Source organism: Pipistrellus hanaki, assembly GCF_964339955.1.
Source record: "Pipistrellus hanaki genome assembly, chromosome: 2".
In the NCBI taxonomy this organism is placed as follows: Eukaryota; Metazoa; Chordata; class Mammalia; order Chiroptera; family Vespertilionidae; genus Pipistrellus; species Pipistrellus hanaki.
The window spans coordinates 62,553,706-62,574,399 of NC_140504.1; the positions used below are offsets into that span (position 1 = coordinate 62,553,706).

Consider the following 20,694-nt stretch of genomic DNA (forward strand, 5'->3'; position numbering starts at 1 on the left):
TGACAAAACCATAGGACTCAGACCTAACTGAAACATCCACTGTTCATCATAATAGTTATGCCTGGCACCTAATTTTTAAAATAGCCTTAACAGCCTCGAACTATTTTATTCAGAGGTTAGAGCCGTGGCTCTCAAGCCAAAGGGTCCTGAGTTTGATTCCCCATCAAGGGTAAGGACCTGGGTTGCATGTTTGATCACCAGCCTTGGTGCATGTGAGAAGCAACCAATCTCTCTCTCTACCCCCCCCCCTTCCCCCAACTCTAAAAAATCAATGGGAAAAATATCCTCAGGTGAAGATTAACAATGATAACAAAAAGTCTTACCGGTTAAGAATTATTATGTGCCTCCCATATGTTAGCTGTAGAACAAATACTATACAGTTATGAGCTTATATAATCTTCATAGCAACCATATAAAGTAGGTACTATTATTCCCAATTGACAAAAAAAGTAACCTGAAAGGGTGAGGAGTGTAATTTGCCCCAAACCTCACAGCTACACAGAGGGAGAGCATGGATTTGACAAGTTTGTGATTAGTTATTATATCTTATATCCTTCCAATGTGGTAAGTACTAAATATCTAAATAATTAATATATATCTTCAGGATCATACCTGCACACAGTTTGGAAAATCTGAATGTTATTCCAAACTTCGTTCTTCCTAAAACTGGTGGAAAGCACATTTTCAGAACCCAGTGTGAAGACTCCATTTATGAGATGTCCTTGTGGGGTAGATAGTTTGGTTTGTTTCTTTGGGAAAGCCAAATCAAACTGCTATCACTTCTCTCCAAAACTAACCCCAAACATATTTCCCCAGAGATAATTACATAGCAGCTAGCAGCTCTTTCAGTGTTGGAGGGATCCCTCTCCATGAGCACTCTTCCTCTCCTGAGTTCTGAACCAACTGAAAAGTAAGACACAGGATGAAGACAGCTGGAGACTAAGACATACACCCACGCACCGAACCACCACACACACACACCTTTATTAGTGGCTGAGCTGACAGACTGTGGTTGCCTTCTGACCTCCAGAATCAGACACGTTGACCACAGTGGGCATTTATCGTTAAACTTTCTACAAAGCTGAGAACAGCAGAAAATACAAAACTTCTAAGGGTAGTTTCTCTTCACAAAGAAGCCAGGCAGAATGGTTGGACAAGCTTTTGCTTCCAAATTCATCAACCTGGTGAGCCACTCCACCTCAGCAGAATTAAGGAGGATGTGGTGTCAGGCCAGGAGGGTTAGGGCCATGGAGAGTGGAGGCCTGAATCTGGAGCAAGACACCAGGAGGGAGAAGTTCACTCACAGAGAGCTCAGCGTGCACAAGACTCTCTTCTCAGGGTTTTGCCTTCCTTAACTGGGCCAGACATCCCATGACCTTCCAGGAGGTAAGTGCTAGCATTACCCCATTCCCCAGAGAAAGTAATGGGGCTTAGGGAGTTGAGATAAATTCCTCAAAGTCACTGTCAGATGTATGACACTGGGACTCAACTCCTCTAAGCACATTCAATGCAATTCGCAATGCTTTTTAAGTTCTCTATATTTTATTTTGGAAATGTAAGCCATTGGAGAGGAGGAGGCTGCACTTTACAAATGATCATCACTCAGTCAGTGTCTGACTAGGTTCAGGTCCTGGAACCTAGTTCCAGGTTCCTAGGTTCAGGTCTTTCAGCGTAAGAGCCCTGAACAAGGCGGAGATACGAGGTGATCATGCCTGGTGTGTACCCGCCCTCGTCAGGCAGGTGAGCAGGATACCTGTGTGCCCAGGATTCTTCTACATGGGAAAGAATGTGATGAAGCCAAAACCGGTTTGGCTCAGTGGGTAGAGCATCGGCCTGCGGACTGAAAGGTCCTGGGTTCGATTTCTGTCAAGGGCATGTACCTTGGTTGCGGGCACATCCCTGGTGGGAGGTGTGCAGGAGGCAGCTGATCGATGTTTTTCTCTCTTGTCGATGTTTCTAACTCTCTTATCCCTCTCTCTTTCTCTCTGTAAAAAAAATAAATAAATAAAAATAAAAATAAATAAAATCAATAAATCAATAAAATATATTTTAAAAAAAGAATGTGATGCACAGACTTCAGCCTGAGGAGGGCACTTATCTCACATCCATTTGACTCTTCTGAGGAAAGTCACTCCATCACAAAGCCTGAGCACTGTCTATCTTTACAATTTTTAGATAAAAGATTTTCTTTGGTCCTTTAGCCCTTGGAATTTTTTAAAAAATATTTTAGCTTTTAACTTTTACAGTGATTAAACTTGGTTTTCATTTTCCTCCAGATATTTAATCTTTGATATTCCATTAATCTTACTAATAAGAAACAGGAAACTTTACCAAGGAAGAGACATTCTTTCCAAGGGCTGTCCATGGCCCAAACAATGACAGGGATGTGCTGGAGCTTCGACCTGCCAGTTCCATCCAAAGAAGCCCTGTCAGTGAGCTAGACAAAGTCCTATTTTGTTTCGAAAAAGTTCCCTTGCCAGAAAGTAGCCCTCGATGTTATTACCACTCCTGGCAAGTCGGTGGAGCTATATGCTAACATCCCTCCATCAGGAAACAAAGCACCAGCCCCAGGGTTCACTTAGATCCTGCAACTCTGCTGCTTCCTCCTCTTTACAACCAAATGCTCCTGAATGAGGAATATCAGCAACTAATAGTCACAGTTTTCAGACTCAGGACTCTATGAAATTAGTCAAGACTCCCCTTGGCTCATACTCTGCCCCAGGAGTAAACTGAAAAACACACTCAGGAGATCTCTCAACGTACTTATACACCTGCAGGCTTCCCGTCTCAACGTACTTTCTGGAGGGGAGCGGAATAAAGAAGTCTTAGCTAAGTGACTGGGTTCCTGACCCTACAAAAACTCTTAAATTATTCAGTCCCTTTCCTACCATGAAATGTCCCAACAGCTTCGTCCTTATGCATGAGTAGCTCTCCCAGCTTCCTTCGCTAACCACAAAAATCTGAAAAGGAGTAGGCTAGAGCTAGATTCATGCTGTTCAGTCCCTGAAGGGGCTCAAATAACCACATAACCAAAAGGCCTCTAACCTGCCTCAGCAGCTGAAGCCAGCAGGGAGTTTGAAAACCATTCCAGATCTTGGAAACCATGACGTACTCCAAACATGCAAGTAATGTTTCAGCCTTTCCAGACACATTGGAGTGATACAGATCAGAGTTCAAAGCCAAGCCTAAATTTCTAGCAGGACAATAAGTACCCAAAGCATTTAACATAGCATATAGGTCATAGAAATCTCTCAGCAAATGTTTATTCTGATTGTATGCATTATCCTTCAACCTTGGAGATATAGCAAAACAGAATTTGCACTGGCCATTGATTCTCTATGGTATTGGGTAGGAAAGTAAATTTAAAAGGATAGGAAATTTAGTAATTTTTAATTTAAAAATTCCAATTCAATCTTCCTCTAATTTCATCATAATCTGCTTGCAAACATCCAGGCTTTTTATTTCCAATTCAATTTATATAGTTTCTCCTAAGTGTTAGGCACTGGCGTATGCTTACACACTGAGGAGAATAAAGAGAATGTAATATTCAAAGATTTGTTATTTTGGCTTCTTTGTGTGGAGCGTATGTGTTGCTATACTTTTATTTGGGGAGAGGAAGTAGATTATCTAGTTTAGAGTCAGTTTCACAGTGATAAATATGTCTAATATGAAAGTCCTGCTCTTTTCTGCCTCCTTACAACATCATAGGAAATTTTCGTGATTAGTAGCTAAGACTTCCATAGCTCAGCTTCTCCACCTAGTGGCCTGAGTATTACTGAAGTTTGAAAGTTAGAGAGCAATTCCCAGCCTATCTTTACATTATAAAGCAGATTAATTTCCAACAACTTACCCCTATGGCTTGACTCTCTGGACCCAAGAGGTTTCTCCCCAAGAGTATTTGATTCCAAGTATCAACAACCAGCAGCTGCAGTTGCCTCAGTGTTGTCTTCAGCTTCTAGATATTTCCATTGGCCAAAAAACGCACTTCAGCCAACAATGGCAAGGCAGGTTCACCAGAAAAGGACACCTGATTTCCATGACAAATATGAAAATGCTATTTTGACTAGTGGAGCCACTTTCTGTGTTGCTACATGGACATATAGTGATTGGAAAGGAGGGGGAGAGACACAGAGAGAAGCAATGATGTGAGAGAGAGACATTGATTGGTTGCTTCCTGCATTTGCCCCAACCAGGGCCTGGGATCAAGCTGCACTCAACAGCAACACAAGATGGAATAGAATGGGACCTGTCCCCTGTTGGCAGAGTCACCCCAAAGGAATGGAGAGATGAGTAATCATCCCAGTTGGTGTGATAATGAATTGTTTCAAAACCAACTCATAATTGACGGCAAGTGAAAGCTCTGTGTACCCATTTAAAATATGGCATGATGGGAGAAATATAGTACATTTGAAACCTCCACAAAAACCTTTGCTCAATCTTGGAACTAATTGAACCACCTATGGGCAGGATATATGCTGTTTGCTCAAGCTGCCATAAACAGGGTTGGGACAGACAAATTCATACTGGTGAGGAGTCAACAACAGTCCTACTAAGCTCCCATGTCCATTTTGTCTTCCACCTCAATGTTGAGAAAGTCTGTTTTCCTGCTGCTGACCTCCAGGTAATGCAGAAGAAAACTGAGGCAATCCCCCACAAAGACAGGCTCAAGTCTAGACAGCAGCTACGGGGACAAGAGTGATGCATGATGAGTTTGGTATGGCACAACTTGTACCCCAGTTTCTCTAACACTCTTTTTGCTAAGCTTCCTACCCACATTGTTCCTGACTGTTGTGGGTATGGCCTCTATATTACTCCAGGACAAGCAATAAAGTATTTTGCATTTCCTTTTATTTTATTTCAAGGAGCTCCATGAGGGCAAGCTGGTATCTGCTCTGCTCACCTTTGAACCCACAATGCCCAGAATACAGTACGAACTCAAAATTGATTTGTTGAAGGAATGGAGGAATGTGTGAGGGACCAAACTGGAATAAACTATCAAATATAAAGATAATAAAAAAAATAATGATTCTTGTCTCCAAGTTTTTTTAACCTCATTTTTCTATTGACACATACAGTAAAAAATGCAACCGTTTTGATATACAGCTCTCTGAATTATGAGAAATGCATGCAGTCATGTAGCTACTACCACCAAATACAGAACAACAGAACAAATTTCTTCTTGCCTCTTGAAAGTGAACCCCTCTCCCATCCCTTCTCTTAGCCACCCCTGATATGTTTTCGGTCCCTACAGTCTTGCCTTGTCCTGACTTGAATATCACAAAAAGTAGATTTTAAGTCTGGCTTCTTTCACTTAGCATAATTTGAGATTCAGCCATGTTGCTACATACATCAGTAGTCCAATCCTTTTTATTACAGGGCAGTATTCCTTTGTGTGAATGCAACACTTAAGCCATCACTTTTTGTGAAGCAATTAAAGTAACGCAGCTATAAACGTTGTATGCAAGTTCCCTGGAGGTCTTCATATTTCATTTCACTTGGCTAGACATCTAGGAGTGGGATTGCTAAATTGTACTGTAAGGTTATGTTTAACTTCTTAAGAAACTCCCACATTGTTTTGCCATGGGCAATGCACAAGACTTACAGATGCCCCACATCCCTTGTTAACACTTGGTATTAACAGCTTTTGTTTTTGTTTTCAATCTTAGCCATTCTAATGGTATGTAATGGTACTGCATTGTGATTTTGATTTACATCTCCTAATGACCATAGTGTTAAACATCTTTTCATGTATTTATTTGCCATCTCTATATTTTCTTTGATAAAGTGTCTGTTCAAATATTTTCCCATTTTTTTTTATTGTGTGTCTGTTTTCTTCTTAGTCAGTTTTGAAAGTTCTTTATATATTCTGAAAAAAAAATCTTTTTATCAGATATATGTCTTGTTATTATTTTCTTTTGTAAAAATAAACCTTTATTGTTCAGATTATTACAGTTGTTCCTCTTTTTCTCCCCTTAACTCCCCTCCACCTGGTTCCCATCCCACCCATACCCTTAGCCCCCATCACTGTCCTCATCCATAGGTGTGAGACTTTTGTCCAATCTCTTTCCCCACCCCCACATCCCCCTGTCCCCAAGAATTGTCAGTCCATTCCCTTTCTATGACCCTGATTCTGCTATATTCACTAGTTTATTGTGTTCATCAGATTTTTTATTCACTTGGTTTTTAGATTCACTTGTTAATAGATATGTATTTGTTGTCACTTTGTTGTTCATAACTTTTATCTTTACCTTTTTCTTCCTCCTCCTCTTCTCAGAGACTACCCTTCAGCATTTCATATAATACTGGTGGCAATGAACTCCTTAAGCTTTTTCTTATCTGTGAAGCTCTTTATCTGACCTTCAATTCTAAATGATAGCTTTGCTTGGTAGAGTAATCTTGGTTGTAGGTTCTGGCTATTCATCACTTTAAATATTTCTTGCCAGTCCCTTCTGGCCTGCATAGTTTCTGTTGAGAAATCAGCTGACAGATGTATGGGTACTCCCTTTTAGGTAACTGTTTTTCTCTTGCTGCTTTTAAGATTCTCCCTTTGTCTTTTGCCCTTGGCATTTTAATTATGATGTGTCTTGGTGTGGTCCTCTTTGGATTCCTCTTGCTTGGTGTCCTTTGTGCTTCCTGGACTTGTAAATCTATTTCTTTAACCAAATGGGGGAAGTTTTCTGTCATTATTTCTTCAAATAGGTTTTCAATATCTTGCTCTCTCTCTTCTTCTGGCACCCGTATAATTCAGATGTTGGCATGCTTGAAGTTGTCTCAGAGGCTCCTTACACTATTTCATGTTTTTGGATTCTTTTTTTCTTTTTCTTTTTCTTGTTGGGTGTTTTTTCCTTCTAAATTTCAAATCTTTTACTTGATTCTTGTGATCCTCTAGTCTGCTCTTGTATCTCTGTATATTATTTTTTATTTCAGTCAGTGTATGCTTAATTTCTGATTGGTCCTTTTTCCTATCCTTGAGGGTCTCACTAAATTTCTAGGAGGTTTCTAGAAGATTCTTGAGTGACCTTATAGCTATTGTTTTGAACTCTATATCCAATATTTTGCTCTCATCCATTTCTTTCATTTGTGACTTGGTTCTTTGTCTCCACATTTTGGGTGCTTCTCTGTGTTTGTTTCTATGTACTGGGTAACTGCTAAGTCTCTTTGAGTTGATAGAGTAGCCTTGAGTGGTTGGTGTCCTATAGGGCCCAGTGTCTCAGCCTCCCTAGTCACATGAGGTGGATGCTCTTGGTGCACCTCTTTGTGGGCAATTTTTCTCTTGCTGCTTTTAAGATTCTCTCTAAGTCTTATTGTAGTTGAGCCTTGATTGCTGTTGGTATCACTGGAAGGAATTGACCTCCAGGCCAATTGGCTGGAAAGACTAGCTGTGTCTTCAATGGAAGATCTGTTTCATAGGAGACACCCTTATGGGGGAAGACTTGCTTCAATGGGGCTTTGATGATCCCTGAGTCTGCCCCTTGAGTGTGTCTGTTATGTATCTGAAGAGTTGTAATCTGGTATGGTCTCACTCTGACCACTGGGTACACTGGCTCTTGGATCTCCAAGGAGGTGCTAGGTCAGCCACTGTCTGGGGCTTCCCAGCAGGAGCAACAGAGATATCTGTAGATTCCTCTTCTTTGTACGGGATATAGAAGTGACCAGATGAGGCCCAGCTGTGAAGCAAGGCTGGCGGGGCTTTAGGCCTTCTTTTGGAAGCTCTGGTGCTCTCTGACCCAGCTGCAATTTGATAGGTTTTAGGCAAAAGCACAGGTCATTCATATGCAAAAACCGATGCAAGCAGCTTGGGTGGGGTTGTAAATTCGCTGGGAATTACCTGGGCAGAGCAAACAGCTGAGTCAGGCCTGAACCTGAGAAGTCCCAGGTTCAGTTCTCCGGGTTCTCCAAATCCTGTGCCCTGGTGCAGGAACAATGATTGCTGCAAGCCCCTCTAAGAGAAAGCCGCCCTCGCATTCCTGTTCCAATGCCAGACAGTCCAGTTTGTCCTCATATGTGTTTGGGTCCCCCAGAGTCTCACCAGGAACTGGAGTTCAGAGCAAGCGGGAGCCTGTATCTCCCTCCCAATTGAAAGAGCAGCACATCCAAGTGCAGCACTTTCCATGCCTCCACACCTCTTACCAGTCTCAATGCGCTTTCTTCACCTCTCTAGTTGTGGAATTTCCACTCAGCCAGCTTTCCCATGGTTCTGGGTGGTAGTTCTGCCTTTAAGTAGTAATTTTGATGTGGTTGTGAGAGGCAGCAAGTATAGGTATTTACCTATGCCACCATCTTGGATCTCCTATTGTCTTGCTATTATTTTTCTACTGGATTAGCTTCATTTTAATTTGCTTTAAACTTTTATTGTCTTAAAACCAAATCCCCCCTTCTCATTCTTCAAAGGATACAAAATGGTTTAATAAATTTAGGTGTCTGATGGGGAAACTGCATGGCTGGTCTGTAATTGCAGATGGGGCTTCCCCAGGGGTTCAAAGCTCTCATTGACCAACACTTCTGCTAAGAACAATGGGCTGGTTCTTTCAGACTCTGACATTTTAGGAAGTTGTGCACGTGTGCACCTCTGACTTTCTCCTCGGGCTCCTCCCCTCTGCAGAGAGATAGTCTTCTCCTTTTAGCTCGTTCTGCACCAGTGGCCAGACTCACGCAGCCCCATCTCTGTCAGGAGCTGCACTGTCAGAGAGCAAGGGCGGCTGAGGGGAAGGCACCGGGAGGACTGAGAGGATGGGCAACTCTCTGCTGAGGGAAAACAGGTGAGTGCAGACTCCCTATGAAATTCCAGAGGAGATGGGTCAGGGCAATGTAGTCAGAAATAGAAAAAGAGGTCTGCTCTTGGAGGAGGCGAGAAGGGAATTGAGTAGAAACTGAGAAGCATTAAGTGCCTGCTATGTACCAGACACCAACTTCAATTTCTTATAGATTTGGCCTTATCCTGAAAATCATAGTGAGCAGGTGGTGAAAACAGCTGAAAGGAGAGGACTTTATCCATGGAGGACTACGGTATGCAGTAGAACAATTTTCTGAGGCCCAGGAAGGGATGCTCTCCTGAGCTCTTAATGCATCATAAGAAGCTTAAGACACTACCACCTTTTTCTTTTTTTAATATATTTTTATTGACATGAGAGAGAGAGAGAGAGAGAGAGAGAGAGAGAGAGAGAGAGAGAGAGAGAGAGAGAGAAACATCAATGATGAGGGAGAATCATCAATCAGCTGCCTCCTGTATGGAACACACTGAAGATTGAGCCCACAACCTGGGCATGTTCTCTGACTGGAGTTTGAACCATAACCTTCTGGTTCATAGGTCCACAATCAACTACTGAGCCACCCTGGTCTGGCAACACTGCCACCATTTTAATCACTATTTAAATTCAAAATAAATAGCAAGCTTCTTGCCATTATGAGGTCATGTCTGTCACACTTCCTGCAACAGGTAAACAGGGGTCATTAAAATTAGAAGAGAACTTAACTTTTCTGGACCTCAGTTTTCTCATTTCAAATGGCAATAGTAATACATTGTAATATCTACCTTGGAGGGTTCTAATTTGTGTGATGCTAGCATAGTGCCTGGTACATAGTAGGGTTCAATAATTAGAAGGTAGTTTTTTGACAATCATCTTCATTAAAATCAAAACATAAATTAGCCAAAAGCAAACTCATCCTTTCCCACTTACTGGTTGGGGGTCTTTAGACAAGTTGCCAAACTTTTGGCCTCAGTTTCCTCTTTAGTAAAAAAAAAAATCACTATATATATATATATATATATATATATATATATATATATATATATAGTATTTTTATATCTGGGATTAAATAGAAAGTGTATATATTATATACATTATATACCTTTATTAGTAGTATACATAGTATATATAGTATATGTAGTATGTATAATATAATAACTAGTATATATAATATGTATTTGTATATATGTATAAAGCATATAGTAAGTAGTGTCTAATTGTTAGTTTCTTTTTATTAATAACCCCGGCAAATGAAAAGATGGTTTTACAGAAACCCAATCCAAACAATAAAACAATTTATTGGTGGGTTTTTTGTTGTTTTTGTTAACCCTCACACAAGGGTATTTCTCCATTGATTTGTAGAGATAGTTAAAGGGACAAGGACACCAACTTGGGCCTGGGATTGAGCCTGAAACTGAGATGCATGCCCTTGACCAGAATCAAACCCATGACCCTTCAGTCTGCAGGCCAACACTCTATCCACTGAGCCAAATGGGCTAGTGTGGGGTGTTTTTTTGTTTTGTTTGTTTTTGTAATTTACCCCTTTCCCCCCTTATATCCCATGCTCTCTGTCTTGGTGCTTTCTGTGAAAGAAGGCAATTTACACAAAACAAAACCAGTGTCCTCCCCCATTCCTTTGTATAATTCCTAAAACTGCACCAAGCAGATAAGCCTTTCTAAGGATCATCATGAGAATTGTAGACATTTGGGAACAAATTATTTGGACTTGATTGTGCACAGAAAACATTGACAGGCTCTTGTTAAGGAAATGTAGAGAATGTCAGATAAAAGATTGTGGTGTAGGCTTTAGGGAGGTATAAGTGAAGGCAAAAAGGGGAAGCTGAGGTGATCTGAGGTTACCACACAAATAGCGGAAATAAGGAAAGTTGGAAAAATGATGAAGAGAGGTGGGAAGCTTGGGAATACTTAACTCTGTCCTGGTATGTTGAGTTTTAGGTGTCAACAGAACACTCAAGAGATACCCTGGGACCTGAGAAATCAAAACCTCAAGCAGAGAACACCCAGGTCAGAGCAAACCCATCAGAACCTCTCCCAGCCTTTGCCCATGAAGAGGGAAGTCAGATCCTGGGCATCCTTACCCCACCATAGAGGAACCTGCTTAAACCCAACCAGAGTTGTAATGATAGTAAACGAGGAAACAAGACAAAACAAAATCATTTTGAACCTTTGGACAAAAGATGTGCCATCTTGCTAGAATCTTAGTATAACTTGTAACAACTAGAAGACTCCAATTTTCTATTGTCTCTTTGCTTGTCTACCTCAAGTACCTATGCATTCAAGTTCCATCCCAGACATTTCAGTTTTAAGGTTCTATTTCTGAAATGACTATATCTCCCTCATCACTACAATTGTTAGAAGATTTGTAGAATAAAACATGTGTGATTACCTGGATGCAGTTAAACCAAGACGTCCTCATCAGTCCTCTCTAACCAGGTCCTCTGAATGCCAGGAATCACTAATATATGGAAATAGTTCCCAGAGTCCAAGAATCCCAAAGGGTTCCAAAGCCAGTTGTTTTGTGGCCTGTAGAGTCATCTTCACTTTCCCCATGATTTCAAGACAATGTTTTAAAGAATATCAATTAAAAAGCAACCATTAAGCCAAATCTTGAGTTAGGAGTTAGGGTCCCGGAGATTCCTTCCAATAGTATGCATTTCTTCACTGTACACTAAGGACATGTGTTAATCCATGCAGTCCAAGTGATGAAACAGGACAGAGGGCCATGAACATTATAACAAGGGAGATATCAGATAGACTGAAGAGCCAGGCAAACTTTGTGCAAGAGACTGGAACCTGGAACTGCTGGCCCATGGTCTTGTGTCATAGACATTCATCTGGCCTCCTTCACAGAGGTTATCTAAACCCATCCTAAAACAAAACATCTTAATTAAAATCTAAGAATATATTTCAGAAACATTGAGTGGGAGAAATAGCTTTAGCTTATATTTAGCTTTACTTGACGTCCATGAGGTAAGCAGTGTAAGCACTGTGGTTTAAGAAGTCTAGAGAGATTGAGCCAGTAACTCAAAATCAGTAGTCTCCTTTTATCCCGCTCCCATATCTCTCCCATGAAACTGATTTCTTAGCTTTGGTGTGATTTGATGGTTTTCTTCTGATGTGTCTTTAGCCTCAGAAACAGGAGATATAAACAAATGTCTTAAAGTACTCTGAATATAGCCTGAAGAGGACACACTATAGCCATGACTCTCAGCCCCAAAGGCTCTGATGCTACATTCACCCTAGACCACTCAGCCACTCCAGTGCCCACAGCCAAGGTCACGTGCAGCAGCCTCACCTCCACTGCCCTTTCAGGGGAGCTTCCTGGGAAAGCTCACTTGGGAAGATATTATCGGGTGGTGTTTTCCAAAAGTATTTACATAGTGTTACTGGAACACACAGTGTTCATGTGGGATTTGACTACACCTCATCTTCAAAAAGATGCCCAGAGGATACTTTAGACTTCAGCTGAGATGTCTGCCTGCAGGGAGATCTGGCCTTTCTACCCTAAAGAATATAACAAAGCAGATTTGATGATCTACTGAGCCAGTTAGTGTTGCTCTGTTCTTAGCTCCTTAATTATTTATCAAATATTTATTAAAAATATATTTTCTGTGTTCCAGGTAGTGTGGCATATGTTGGTGATATATATCATGATGTTAAGCATGATCCCCACATTTATGAAACTCACAGTCTACTGTGGGATACACGTAGACAAGCAAGGAGGCAATTATAATATAGTGTGTCCAGAGGAAATTCAGAGTGCAGTGGAATCCTGTGTACTAACCCGGACCTTTTACCAAGTTCTAAAATGTCCACACACTTATGCCTTGACTTCCTGGAGAAAACTCTGTGTGTCCATCATTACCAGGGGCCATGTAACTCACTGGAAGTGAGAATGAGAGCCTTTTTCCTTTTCTGAGAACACAGAAGAAGGCTTCTTCCCTAATCAGGAGTTGATAGTATCATCTTCATCCTTCCAAAGGGCAGTTAATGTCCTGAAAGGACAAAGGCATCCTAGCATGATAGATGTGTCCAAGTCACCAAGAATGAATGCTCTCTTGGAGAGAAAAAAAAGATCTTCACAGGGAAGACAGGAACCTTAACAAAGCTGTAGAAACCAACTTTGTGATCTGTGTCATCTCTCCGGTATTTTAGGTGCTGGGACCGCCACATGGCTGAAGGGTGTTTCTGCCTCCCATGGTGAGTGAAGTATTGTTTTCAGGAGTTATTTCCCTATGTGTGGTTTAGTGTGGTATTTGCTGTAAGTTACCTGTGAACTCCCTGCTGTCTGTGGCCACAGCGGAAGCCTGTCACTAGCCCTGATGATCATCTGACTTAGTCAGAAAAGCAATGTTACAAGTTTGCTTCAAAAAACAGGAACAAGTGTCTCATGGGTGTGACATGCTCCTCAAATGGGAAAACCTCTGAAGCAAGGATAAAACTGGCTACCAGTGCAGAGGAAGATCCCTTACCCACACAGCAAATCCCAGAGTCTCTGTGTACAGCACACATTTCTGTCCTTTGCACAGAAACTGTATAACCAAGGTGATCATATAAGTCGTTATCCAAACTGGGAAACCTTTGAGAGTGACAGGGATGCTAAAAATAGTTCAGAGTCACTCAGTGGTTGGTAACAACATTTCACTAGACTGTCCTAGCAAACCAGGACGTATGGTCATTCTCCTTAGAGCAGATGCTGTCCTTGACTCCTGAGATGATAAGGCTTCTATTATATTTACGTTGTGTGCTTTCCAGGGGGTCATCTATACAGTGTGGTTATCTCTTTGCTCATATTGGACATATCTGTTTTGTTCAGTTCTTTGTTTAGAGATCATGGATTGGGATTAAGGCTGGTATTTGAAGTAACAATGGCTCCTTTCATATCACATGATATGAAAGAAATTAATATTTTGTCAAAAAATCTCAAAAAATGCTACTATAAATCACCGTAATTTTTTACCTCTAAATTAATTTCATATAAGCCTTTAAAAAAGGGAGAAGAGAGAGAAAAAAACAAAGAAAAAAAAAACTAGATTTTACTTGGTCTCCTTCCCTTTTCCTTTTTTTCTCTCCTATTTCTCTATGCTGAAGAAAGTAATAAAAAAAGACCTATAACTTTAACAAATGAAAAAGTTAAAAATAAACTTTTATAGAAGGTATAATTTCCTTTGAGAATTTCTGAATTTTGAAACAAGCAATTTATTTTCCTTCTCTTTTGCAGGAAAAAGTTACACATTTTTAAAGCCAAGCAAGATTTCCCAAAGGAAGGTAAGTTACTGTTTTCACATCATTTTCACTTTTGATAGACTTATACTTTCAAACTGCCCCTTCTCTGAGTTCTCAGAGCTCTGTGGGCATATTTCTGTACAAAACTTACACATTTTTGCAACAATTTGTCCTCCTATATGGCTCTGTTTCTCCACTAAACTGTGAGCTCATTGAAGCAGGGATTGGCTTATTGATCTCCATATGCCTCTGTTAGTACCTAGGTTTGGAGGCTGAGGGGGTTAACTGGGAACAATAAATGCAAAAGGTGGAGGTCTGGAGCAGCAAGAAGGCCAGCTTGGGCACAGAGGAGGGGCAGGGCCTGGTGGTCACATTTAGGAAAGGGGCTTCTCTCTTGAGAACTGCAGGGCTTTGGACAAGGGACATTTAAGACATCAGCCAGGTTGCTGTGCAGAGCACCAATTGCTGTCAGGAATGGCAAAAGCAGGTGCTGGAAGACCACCTAGAAATTGATGCAATGGTCTCTGGTGACAGAACATGGCAGAGGTTAAGGAGAGAAAAGGATTCGAGAAGGAGAGAGTGGTGAATGGTATCACAAGTAAGAAAGAAAATAAGAAAGTATAGGCCTGAGGACAAGCCACTGCATTTCTAAAGAAGAAACACCAAGTTTGCCTTCACCTTCCTGGGCTTAAAGAGGAGAGCCTCGCTCATTCATTCTGAATCAGGCTTAGAGACTAAGTCTGTAAGGTGTGTGAGTAAGTAATACAGCCCTCGCACCCATGGCCCTTGTACCCAGGGGAATTGTGGTTCCTAGGAAACCCTAATCTGGAGCAGAGAAAAACATGGTAGAAACAAGGCCAGTTCTGCTGAAACTCACACACCCTTTTCCTGTAGGATAATCGGGGGAGCCCAGCAAGGCCATGGGACTTCATGGAGCTGGGAGTGTCAGTAGGGAGGAAGAACAAATCCAAACCCGTAAGATCAGGTGGCTAACATGGGTGCACCCACCTCCCGAGTAGGGTGGTATCATGAGGCTTCCATGTGAAAGCTCAGATTTGCTTATTGTGCTGGTGTGTTTGCAAGGGGTAGCAAGTGTGTCCATTTGCCTCTTGGCTGAATGGCCAGGGCCAAATGCTTTTGAAAAATTGGCCTGCTTCTGTTTTTATCTGCAGCAGGTTCAGAAGTGAGAATGTTCAGCTTAAGTTTTCTCCTCTGCAAAGTTTTCTTGAGCACCAGCCCCCACACTATCACCCTCCCCAGTTACCTACAGCCCTCCCCTGCATTGTGGGTCTCTCATAGGCCCTTGCTTGGGCTAGCCTGTGAGCCCCTTAGGTACAGGGACAGTGTCTGGTTATTTGTCTCCTCAATGCCTGATACAGAGCAGGCATACAATGAATTCTGTGTAAAAAAAGAAGAGATGAGAAGGCAGGTGGGAGGGAAGTGTGATTTCTTAACTGAAAACCCCCCAAATAAGTCTCCACTCATCTCTCAGCCTGAGCACAGCTCTGGACCTGTCTTGTTTCGATGGCCTTGCCATTCTCCAGGGATGAGGATAAGCTGTAGCCCTGATGAGGGCTATCCCAGCTGTTGGTTGGCTCTCTGGTTGGTTGCTTATATCCAGCCCTCCCCTCCCTCCCTGAAATCTCCCCATGACCTGACATTCATTGAGTATATTTTCTTTCTCAGGTGGAAGAACATCCTCTCCTATCCAGCAGGTAATATAATACCTTTAAGCCTTTTCTGAGCTGATGGTTAAAAATGTAGACATTCCAAATGGCAGGATAAGTTGGCCTGCAAGACTCGTTCTGACTGAGACATGAAAGCCATTAGGTGCTCATGCTTCTAAGCCTCGGATGTATGCTGAGCACTTTGCATGCATCATCTCACATAACCGCCCCAACAACCCTTTAGATTGGTCTGCGCCCCCCCTCCCCCCCCCCCCATTTTACAGATGACAAAACTGAGAGATTAAGTGAAATTCCCCAAAGCCAGACAACTTTTGAGATGACAGGGGCCTGATTCAGAACCAAGCCTCACTCCCAAATCCTGGCTCTTTCCGGTGTACTTTGCTTTTAATCTCCTGATGTTTTATTGAACAAGTGCTTTTCTTCCATCATTTCCCTTTATATTATCTGGACTGGATGGTTCAATATCATAACCCAACCATGTTTAGGCATCATGAGAGTGTTCTCTTTTGTAAGAAGGGGCTGTTTTCAGGGTCCTAATACTGGGAATTACATGGAATGGCCAGGAGTCCATCTAGAACAGAGGGGCAGAGAACATGGGCCCAGGAAGGCTGAATACTCCAGGCATTGTGAGTGTTCTGGGCTAGGTGTGTAGGGAGGGGCAACCATTCAGGAAGAAAGGCCAGGGGATGTGGTTTGGGGAAGCGGGACTTTGCCCAGGGTCAAGCCTATGTTGAGACTGAAGCGTAAAGAGAGTGACAAGAGGCCAAGTCTTGATGATGGCTCTCCTTCGACCAGCAGGACAGCAGTGACCAGAACTCCGCAGAGGAGCTGTGCTACACCCTCATCGATCACAGGGTCCTGGGCAAAAGGCCATCAGGGAACTCTGCCGAGCAGTACTATGAGAACGTTCCCTGCCAGCCCTGGAGGCCCAGAGAGTCTCTGAGAGGAACCGAGACTGAATATTCACTTCTCTATGTGCCTTCCACCCCTAGACATCCACCTGTTCCAGAAGGTGAATATGAGCTTCTCCGTGTCCACTAGAATCTCCTCACACACCCTGCAAAAGCACGCCCACAATCACACCCTTCCGAGGCTGAGTTTTCCCATTCCTAATGAAGCAGTGGACCAGCACGTGTTCCACACCAGCACATAAAACCTGGGGCGGGGGGTAGGTGCTCTGCTTACCTGTCCCACCCTCACCGCCACCTGCACACAACAGCCCTTTCTACAAGGGTGTCTGCAGAACATGGTTTGTAAACCACAGAGCTTCTTAGATCCTACTCAATAGTCAACATCCAAAAACCGACCAATGATCCTGAAACCATCTTTGAGAAGGGAAGGACTATATTTGGCTCCACGTGGCTTTGGAAACTGGCTGCTGTGCTCAGAGGCAGGAGGGGCAGGGGGGTCCCTAGTCACAATGGTTTTTGCTCCTCTGCCCAGGTTCTTCTTGTAAAATGTCCACACGGTTGTCCTTTGAAATCACAAGGAACCCACTCCTAGTGGGCCCACCTCCTCACTCCTAGCCTTCCAGGTGGGCCCGTGTATGTTCCACTCACTCCATTCCTCCAAATGGGTCCTCTGCATAGTGTCCTTGCATAATGTCCTTTCACTTTCTGGTTCTGGCGGCTTAGCCAGATACATGGGTTGATTCAGTACGTCTCAGGCCAAAATTGTATGTAATTTTTGTATCATTTGAGTCCATATATTTTTTTTAACTTTACATTTAAATCTTAATTTTAAAAAATCATAGCATCAAAGAATGATAGAGTAGAAAGATCTTTGGAGATCCTACTCCCACTATCTCTTTTTGGCTCATTAGCCCAAGGTAATGTTGCAAGTTAGTGGCAGAACCTTATCTGGAATCTGATTTCCTGGCTTCCAATTTAGTGTTCTTCCCATGTACTCGCAATGTACTCTACTCTATGTTATGTATGTGTATTAAGTAATGTGTCCTGTATAAAATATGAATAAAATGTCCATGTGGGGAAAATAATACATACACATATCCCTTCTCTACAGAGTACTTCTTCATATGTTCTGATTATTTATTTTCCCTCATCTGTTCTTCAGTGTTCCTATAATTACGCGTACCCCTAAAAGAGAGGTCATCAACCGATGGCCTGTGGACCACATCTGGCCAACTGCCTGTTTTAATAAATAAAATGTTATTGGAAAAATACAGCCATAGTCATTTGTTTACCTGATATGTAATATCTGAGGTACCACAGGAGATTAGTTTGCAGACCCTAGCCCTAAACAATCAGAATTGAGATGAACTAAACAGAAATGTGTTTGAGTACTAATGTAACTCATAAGAGCAGGTACCAATAAAATGGTATGGAAATATTAAACCACAAGTTAGATGAGTGAGCCCAATAACAATTAACAAATTAGACTATTTCAATATTCGCACCTGTGTTTTCAACTTCCTGTTTTAACCCATGCATTGTCTTAATTTTAGGGATTTTAAAATAGTAAGAGATTTGTGAAGCCCATCACATCCTAGTATCTTATCCTCCGTTAACTTCTTGTTTTTAGCAGAATTCTTTCACGTGGAACCATAACTTTGACACTCAACTAAGATTGACCAAAGTTCAAAAGGAGGCATGGGTGGTGGCAGACAATACTGTACAAGACATGAACATGCTGTAGGGGACAGTGTGTGAAAGCCAGAGTCAAATAATCAGTTATTTAAATCCTGGTTCTATCTCTTCCTCTCTCCATGACCTTCAGTATGGAACTTGGAGACTTAACTTTACACCCAGAAACAGGAAGATTACATCTAATGTATGTAAACCATTTAGCACAGATCCTGAATACATGGAGCAAAGGGAAACAAAAAACTTCATGATGTACAGAGAAACCACTGGTTGATGCACCTGGTAATCCAGGGTACCCATTAGTCCTTCAGCAAGGCAGAAACCCAGAATTTTGCGTTTTATGCTGGAAATTTTCACTTGGATATTGAACTGTTGTGGAAGCTGATAGGTTCAAATTTTCTCAATATGACATGATAAGTTATATTTGTTTGAGTCTTTCCATGTGACAGTATTACCTGTCTGAAACAGTGTATGCCTTTTATCAGGGACATATTAAGCATAAATGCTTAACCAAAGAAAGTTGTTCTTATCATGAAATTTAAGGGATTATGAAAGGAAATTATTTTTTAGTAGAAGAGTCCTTTGGGGGTGCTTTGAAATACCTACATTGTCTGTATATATTGCTGATCTTTTTTACAGATTCAGGATTTCTGATGAAAGCTGTATATCCTCATCACAGAACATGCACACACACACACACACACAATATTTATATACAATTTTAAGGGGTAGAGGACGCAAACCCTTAGTTAAAATATTCCTGTTCTTGATTTTAAAAAAAAATGAGGCTCAGGATTTAAATTTTACTCTCAAGTCACAAATACATAAGAAAACTCCCCTCCCCCATGTTGGTCTCAAGTGTACACAGCCAAAGTTCACGGAGGCACATTTTATGCAGCTATTGTGGGCTCTGTGGTTTTCTGTTTTACGTTCATACTAGCACCTATAAATAATCCCTGAGTCAGTGACAAATTCTTATTTAGAACATAAAAGAGCAAAAATAGGTTAGGAAAATCGACAGTTGACAACAAATAAATTCAAATGTGGACAGTAGTAAGACAAGCTTGGGTAACAAGGGCAACCGCTATTCTCAGGGGTGGAGGGGCATAGGCAGAATGAAAAAGGTGAGCCCAAGACTCCACAGAAGTCTTCAGAGAATAGGAGATTCTGTTTAAATTTCTGTGACTCTGTCTCTTCCAAGTCAGCATCTTGCATTCAAAAAGTAACTTGAAAGCCACTGGATCTGAGCATGCCGCAGCTCTTAGTCGATCCCCTTTTCCTACAAAGTTGTTTGCAAGGCACTTGGGAAAGGATTGAGCATTACCATAACTCCAGAATCTTCTACAAACTGATGATCACACTTCTCAACTCATCCCTGTCCTCTCTCTACTCATGCTCCTTATAAATTCCCCGATATTAACTAAGCCTGAACTGAGCATGACCCTGGGGCACTGATCAGGGCGGGAGGCCATTGATGGTGTGTGGTTGCCTAGTGGGCTGAGCTGTGCTCCCCCACACTGGAGAGCTCTGGGCTTGTCCTCCCACCTGTCTGGGCTTTAGTTTCTAAACTATAAAAAGAAGGCACTTCCTTCTAACACTGAGAGAATATTTTTCTAATCATAAAGAAAAATATTAAGGGATGTGCCCACATGCAGCTGCCAGAAATGCAGTAATAGTATGAATTAACTTATTTTACACTAATGGGACAGAAATGGAAGCAGGGGAAGGAAGATTTAGAGAAACAGCTCTTTTCTTTTCTTTTTTCTCAGCACTGGCCAGATTTTGAATGAGGCAAGGAGAGACTGCACCTGACCCTAATAAGACACAAATATAAGTAAAGAAAGACAAACCTTTTTATTCAAATCCCACTGCTGCTTCAGAGTCAGTTTTATGTCCTATTTCCCAGGCAAAGATTTTTCCAATTACTAGTATGCTATACTGAATACTCTTTCCTCTGACCACCCACAGCTCTATATTTTATCTTTATTTAATTTTAACACCTGACTTTTCCCCCCTGTTGTTTCTTGTTTCATTTATTCAGAGCCTGAATCCCTGTAAGACCAGAAGTTTCTTTCCTCATTTTTGTCTTCTCCTTTACTGGTGTCTTCTATAGTCTTTTGTAAAACTCATTCTTTAAAAATCTACAGAACTAAGTTAAATTGTGAGGCAAAAAACAATTGAACACATGGATAGAGTTTTTGTTGGAATAGTGGGTTACAGGTTCCTCTGATCTGGCTGTATCCTTTCTGTCCATATCTAAAGGACTTCCAGAAAAGATCTCAAAGTGTTCAATTATTTCACAGATATTTGTTAAAACCTTATTATGCACCAGGCTTTATGTTTGTCATTAAAATGTGTTATGACGAATAGATCCACCTCTGAGAGTAGAGTATTGTACACATAAGTGCA

At 41.6% G+C, this 20,694-nt stretch overlaps 2 protein-coding genes across 2 annotated transcripts in view; both read left to right on the top strand.

The window, feature by feature from the left end:
* LOC311617582 (histone-lysine N-methyltransferase SETMAR-like) overlaps window positions 1–20,694 on the top strand; it is a 485,271-nt gene that overhangs the window by 275,357 nt on the left and 189,220 nt on the right. The window lies entirely within an intron of this gene.
* On the top strand, window positions 8,623–17,828 carry GCSAM (germinal center associated signaling and motility). Its single transcript, XM_084873772.1, is given in 7 exon segments — window positions 8,623–8,759; window positions 10,704–10,772; window positions 12,924–12,968; window positions 13,990–14,036; window positions 15,681–15,709; window positions 16,478–16,720; window positions 16,722–17,828. Coding segments are annotated over 7 exon segments (576 nt in total). The 5' UTR covers window positions 8,623–8,730; the 3' UTR covers window positions 16,836–17,828.